Source organism: Populus euphratica, unplaced genomic scaffold, assembly GCF_000495115.2.
Source record: "Populus euphratica unplaced genomic scaffold, PopEup_1.0 scaffold212.1, whole genome shotgun sequence".
Taxonomy (NCBI): Eukaryota; Viridiplantae; Streptophyta; class Magnoliopsida; order Malpighiales; family Salicaceae; genus Populus; species Populus euphratica.
Genome location: NW_011499976.1, coordinates 415,522 through 422,069, shown reverse-complemented (window position 1 = coordinate 422,069; position 6,548 = coordinate 415,522). Strand labels below are relative to the sequence as shown.

General features: G+C 36.3%; 1 protein-coding gene across 1 annotated transcript; it reads left to right on the top strand.

Annotated features, from left to right (window-relative positions):
• On the top strand, positions 1 to 4,769 carry LOC105139558 (protease Do-like 9). Its single transcript, XM_011046034.1, has 9 exons — positions 1 to 671; positions 1,269 to 1,468; positions 1,555 to 1,735; positions 1,873 to 2,064; positions 2,197 to 2,429; positions 3,665 to 3,766; positions 3,880 to 3,930; positions 4,062 to 4,166; positions 4,347 to 4,769. Exons 1-9 carry the CDS (start codon positions 155 to 157, stop codon positions 4,443 to 4,445), a joined length of 1,680 nt encoding a protein of 559 aa, XP_011044336.1. The 5' UTR covers positions 1 to 154; the 3' UTR covers positions 4,446 to 4,769.
• The last annotated feature ends 1,779 nt before the right edge of the window (positions 4,770 to 6,548 follow it).

Sequence of the window (6,548 nt, the reverse complement as noted above, 5' to 3'; positions counted from 1 at the left end):
AAATACACATACCTTCTTCTCTTTTCCTCCCCAGTGGGCCTGATTGCTTTTAACATAAACCCTTACAATTCATCACACTGACAATCTACGACTGTTCTTCAAAATCTACCTTTCAAAAACAAACCCTAAAACACTAAACCTCCTCCCCTCCTCAATGGCCAGTGAAGGAAAACGGAAGAAACGAGGCCGCAAATCTAAAACCCAGACAACCCTAGACCCCACAACGTCCACCATAAACGATGAGGTTTTCTCCGTTAACAATGTCGAAATCGTGAATTCTACCACCCCAACCAGCGCCAAAAAACACGAAAACCGCCTCGGCCGTCCTAAGAAACGACCCAAGCACTCACCAGAGAAGCCCGAGAAACCACCACCATTAATTAATGGAGAAATTGGGGTTGCGCCGCCTGTGGAGGGCGTGACCAGGGTGGTTCCTGCGATGGATGCTGTGGTGAAAGTGTTTTGTGTGCACACGGAGCCGAATTTATCGCTTCCGTGGCAGAGGAAGAGGCAGTATAGTTCGAGTAGTAGTGGGTTTGTTATTCGAGGGAGGAGGGTTTTGACTAATGCGCATTCTGTGGAGCATTATACACAGGTTAAGCTTAAGAAGCGTGGTTCTGATACTAAGTATTTGGCTACTGTTCTTGCTATTGGAACTGAATGTGATATTGGTAAAGATTCAAGCTTTCCGTGTTGTATTCGATTTTAAGCTCAATCAATTATATGGTGTATTTTTGAGATAGATACGTGCTTAATCAATTTTTACTATTGTCGACTTTAAGCTTTATGTTGTTGTTTGATGCTTTTGGTATTTTCTGCACCCAGCTATCTTGGCATAGAACGCAAAATACCAGCTTTTATTGCTAGGATAACTTGTATGTTCCTCTTTTTTTTTTATGGAATGGAGTAATTAATCATTTTTTATTTAGATTTGAAATAGTAAATGTGACTTGCAAGAAAAATTCATACAAGTTTCATGGAGTCCATTGGGGATATGGATATTTATATGTTAGGATAAGAGATGTCCCACTTGTGGTAAAGCTCTCCTGTGGCAAGGGAATGGGTGTGATGAATTAAAACTAGATGACAGATACTTGTACTGGAAAAGAAAATTGTAGAAGTAGATCTTGCACATAAGATGAATCAGAATGTGAATTAAATGTTTGGTTCTCTTATAAAGGAGTGGGCTTTATTAACTCTATATACCTCAATGGATGCAAAGGATGAGATATTTTGTTCAAAGCAAAATTTCTTTTTGTGATTTGCAGCCTTGCTAACAGTCAATGATGATGACTTCTGGGAAGGTGTGTCACCTGTAGAGTTTGGAGAATTGCCTTCACTTCAAGATGCTGTAACTGTTGTTGGTTACCCAATTGGAGGGGACACAATTTCTGTGACAAGTGGTGTTGTATCTCGGATAGAGATCCTATCCTATGCCCATGGATCCACAGAGCTTCTGGGTTTGCAAGTAATGTTGTTGAAACCCTTGCATTTTGCTATCTGTAATTATTGAACTACTTCCCTCACATGCCTTTCTCATGGTTTCATTTATAGATAGATGCTGCTATAAACTCAGGAAATTCTGGTGGTCCTGCCTTTAATGATAAAGGTGAATGTGTGGGCATTGCGTTTCAGTCCCTTAAACATGAAGATGCTGAGAATATAGGGTATGTTATACCAACACCGGTCATCAAGCACTTCATCCAAGATTATGAGAAGAATGGAGCATACACAGGTAAGTATTTGTACATGTTTGTTTCTGGCTGTTGTATGCAGGTGTATACTGTGTAATTAAATTGCAATGTGTCTATTGTAGTATGACATTGCTCATTGATCTTGGTTAAAGTCTAATGATCATCCCTTACATGCTAGGATTTCCGTTTCTTGGGATTGAATGGCAGAAAATGGAAAATCCAGATATGCGTGTGGCAATGGGTATGAAATCTGATCAGAAGGGTGTTCGTATCAGAAGAATTGACCCCACTGCTCCAGAATCTGAAGCCTTGCAGCCATCTGACATCATTCTCAGCTTTGATGGGGTAGATATTGCTAATGATGGAACAGGTTCGTGTATAATGTTTTATGCTTAAAACAAGCACCTGGAGCTTTGTTAGGAACTCTGATTTTCCAAAGTTAATTCACATGGCATTCTTTGTGGCATGAAATTTTTGCCTCCTTTTGTTCTTGACATATCAGTTCCCTTTCGGCATGGTGAGCGCATTGGTTTCAGCTATCTTATCTCCCAAAAGTATACTGGGGATAATGCTGTGATCAAAGTTCTTCGGAATTCTAAGACTCTAGAATTTGACATCAAACTCTCAACTCACAGAAGGCTAATTCCTCCGCATGTCAAGGGAAAACCTCCATCCTATTATATAATTGCAGGATTTGTATTCACGACAGTTTCTGTTCCTTATCTCCGTTCTGAGGTGCATATTTCACCTTTTGCTTTCCTTATTGTATATATTTTCTCTTGATACTGCCATTGTCTTCTCTTAGTAATAGTTAGTTAATAAAACTTGACGGGTCTTAAATACATCTATTTTAATTGACACCCTATGAAGTGAGTGATTAATTCTTTTTGTGCATGATGCTATGGTTGTGTGATATTTATTACATTTCTTGAATATGGTGTTACTGCGTGATATTTTTCAACTTGTATGCTTTATGTGTTAGAGATAAGGCCCATTAAACTTTCTTCTTGTATGTTTTTGCAAGTTTGTATGCATTTGTTGGTGCAAATGCTTTAAGGAGGTTGTGGTTTATGTAGTAATGCATAATCTAATTTGTAATTGGTGCAACATCATTGAGTCATTTATCTGTCTTGCCTGTAGGTACATCAATTTATGTTTAATAAATCAACACCATGATTTTTCTTGGCTTTTGAATCTGGGGATGATAGGATATTGAACTTTCACCACATCATAAAACATTAGAGGAAGTGTGTTGATTGTAGAAATACAAGGACTAAATTCTAATTGTACTAATACTCTGGGCATTACCCTGTTATTGAAGCTGATTTCCTACATCCTAAACCTGTTCACATAATGAAAATGTGCTAATGTGTAACTGAATGTCCAAATCCAGAACTTATCTTGGGTTGAAATGGATATTCATCTAATTAGGTAACTAGTGAGTTCCATCAAACTTTCCTGAGCTTGTTTTCTGTTATCACTGTCCTTTTGTAACTTCGCTTTGTAAACTAGGATTGGAAATATGGATTGTAATTAAAATGAATTTCTGTTGTAGTAATGCTTCCATGTTTTGCTAGCCATAGTTCATTTTTCTTGTTCTAGGGGTTGCAATATGAGGATTCCTGTTTATTTTTTCAACAAAAGTATTTTATTTCACCTGGGGAGACTTTATTTTTGTAGCTTGCATTTACATGTTTATCTATTCCAACATTGTTCTCCATCTCTATGATTTTGCTATATTCTGAACTTAATTTAATGGATATTGAAGACAAATAATTAATTGTATATTAACCTCATTTATTTATTCCTATTTTTCACACCTTGCCAATTGCAGCTTCAGTTTCGTGCCACCTCTCTCTCGGATCTCTCTCTCTCTCTCTCTCTCCCTGTTTGATGCAATACTTAGCATTATAGTAATTTCATGGTCAACTGATTTTACATTGCCTCTGCTCTTTTGCATAATTGTGCAGTATGGCAAGGAATATGAATTTGAAGCTCCTGTCAAGCTTCTGGACAAACTTTTGCATTCAATGCCACAATCCCCGGATGAGCAGATAGTTGTGGTTTCTCAGGTTCTCTCTCACACACACGTTCACATGCATGCACACATGTCAGCTCCTATGACCACTATTCTACTCCACTGATCTTGCACTTTACTTTTCTTCTCCTGGAAAATTTCTGGCAGGTGCTTGTAGCTGACATTAATATTGGTTATGAGGACATTGTTAACACCCAGGTGAAGAATCAGTCTTGTAACTAGTGCTTTTTATTTCTGTCTTTGAGTTGGTATAACCTGTTTATTATTTCCCCTTTTCTTTTGGTGAACTACATCTCTTTTTGGATGTCATTTAGTCTGTATCTATGCAGGTTGTTGCTTTCAATGGTAAGCCAGTGAAGAATTTGAAGAGCTTGGCCAACATGGTTGAGAATTTTGATGATGAGTTTCTGAAATTTGATCTGGAATATGAACAGGTCTCTCTCTCTCTCTCTCTCTCTCACACACACACACACACACACACCACACACACACACAGAGGGTCTTTGGGTCTGTGTGTTTGTATGTTCTAACATTTGCATCTCAGCTATTTATACTAGTTCTGTCTGTGGGTGTCTAGTGCTGATATCTTTATCTATACCTGTACTTTGGTGCAGATAGTTGTTCTCCGGACAAAGACTGCCAAGGAAGCTACTGTAGATATTCTTACCACTCATGGCATACCTTCTGCAATTTCTGATGATCTTAAGCCATGAATTTGAGTATTTGTCTAGGTACGTTGCAATACTCTTGTCAGAGCCCTGTTACCCCCCCGTATTACCTTCATTAAAGATGGCGAGTGGGTTGTTAATTTATAAAATCTAGGGTGGAGTGGATTTTTTCAATGAGGGAATCTCACTGCGTGTATTATTGATGGCAATATTCTTTCCTTTACCTGATTGCTTTTGTGCTTGCATTGCAAGGTTGAAATTGGCAACACAGTAATGGAAATTTACAGGCGTCAGGACTTTGTTTTATTGGGTTAGGGGTATGCCTTTAAAATTTACAGGCGTCATATATACACGAGTAGTTTTAATGCTGGTATCTCTTGGACAGCCGATCTCTCTCGCCCTTTGGGAAACTATACACGTTGGAAATATGTTCATTTTTCTTGTTAGTGCGTCACTAACCCAGCAAGTGATTGTGAAAAGCAGCCACTGGATGCTCTCCTGTTCTAGGTGCCAGATAATACATTCCACAATAAGGTGCAGGATGATAAACTCAGTATTTGAGTTTTGCTCTTTTTCCATATTTGTGCTCCTTGTTCATTGAGTTTTGCTCTTTTTCCATATTTGTGCTCGTTCATATCCAATCTTGACAGGAAAGAACTGCAAGAATGCATGGCCAGTATCCACCCAAGAGATGGGGAGCACATTCTGTTGTGTTGGATGCTGCCATTTTCCTTTTTTTCGCCTGAGCAAAATTATCAAGTCATGAAGATCAAATGACAAAGTGATCTGATAGCCCTGTACTTGAAAAGAGAAGAAAAGCTATATACTGTACTTTTTGTGTTTTGTAAGAAAATAGACACCGGCATGGATATCTTACAAAGTAAATGAACTTGGAAAAAAAAAATCATTATTTACATTGATTAATAAAGAAACTAGAGAGAAGATTGAATCCATCATTACCGAATTCTAGTGGGGACAAAAATTATAAGACAAAAATGCACTAGATCAAATGGTATAACATGCGTGTGCAAGCTTAAGAAAAATGATGGCTTAGGTTTTCGTGATGAAATGGTCTGACGCGTGGGGTTATCTTAGCAAGTGTCCTGGTTATATGGTAGCCTAGATTGAAATTACAAGGATAACATGGATATATATATATATATATATATAGGAAAGACCCATTAGAGAAGCGAAGACTCAAGTTATTGATGGTGACTAATTTGAATTTAAACTGAGAGGATTTCATTATGAAAAGGTTTGGTCGATAAAGATAGATAAAGGCTTGGGTTGTGATTTTTTTGGTGTTTTGGATGAAGATTATGGATATGAGAGGTCCCGATGGCTTGTGATTTTTTAGGGATTGGGAACTGTTGGGAAGAAAAGAGCGTTGAAGAATTGCAGACATAAAACAAATCAAGAAATGAGGATACGTTGATGATAGTATAGTATAATTAATATGATATTACTAGTTACTATTTAAATACTATATAAAATTTATCGGAGCCCTTAGCTCATTCTAGTGGTGAAGTCGAAAATCATTTTTAACAAGATCATTAAAAACCTTATACTTCATTTTATGACATTATATCAAGTATTTTAAAAATAAAATGAAGTGAATTCTTGAAAAAAGAGTCGAGTAAATCTAAAATTTTACAAGTTATCTTGGATAACATATATTTGAAGATTAATTTCAAAATCTTAAACTTGTTAAAACTATTAAGAAATTAGAATTGATAAAAGCATCATTGTAAGAGAGGAGGAAAATAAATGATTTAAATGAGGAAATAATTTTAAATACATTTTGGAGAAAATATAAGAAGAATAATAAATATAGTAAGAAAACAATTTGACTTGATTTAGTGATTGTTGTTGGAAATTTGCTTTAAATTAAAAAAATGGGTTAATGAGGAATTAATGAGAAGTAATTTTTCTATATTTATTTTTGACTTATCATAATTAGTTAATGATTGATAATTGTGAGAAGTAATTTTTATTAATTCTTTAATATTTTAAATTTTAAAATTCACTATAAAAAGTAGGGGTGATCATTTTCGATTCGGTTCGGTTTTTATCAAAAAAAAGTAACCAAACCGAAAAAAAAATTTTTTGAAAAAAACCCCGAAACCGAACCGAAACCGGGTCAAACCG

What these genes read in the sequence shown, in the direction of transcription:
- LOC105139558 (XM_011046034.1), top strand. Translation starts at nt 155, where the DNA reads ATGGCCAGTGAAGGAAAACGGAAGAAACGAGGCCGCAAATCTAAAACC. An exon ending in GAAGAATGGAGCATACACAG is followed by an intron (nt 1,736 to 1,872) that starts GTAAGTATTTGT and finishes CTTACATGCTAG; the next exon opens with GATTTCCGTTTCTTGGGATT. An exon ending in TTCCTTATCTCCGTTCTGAG is followed by an intron (nt 2,430 to 3,664) that starts GTGCATATTTCA and finishes ATAATTGTGCAG; the next exon opens with TATGGCAAGGAATATGAATT.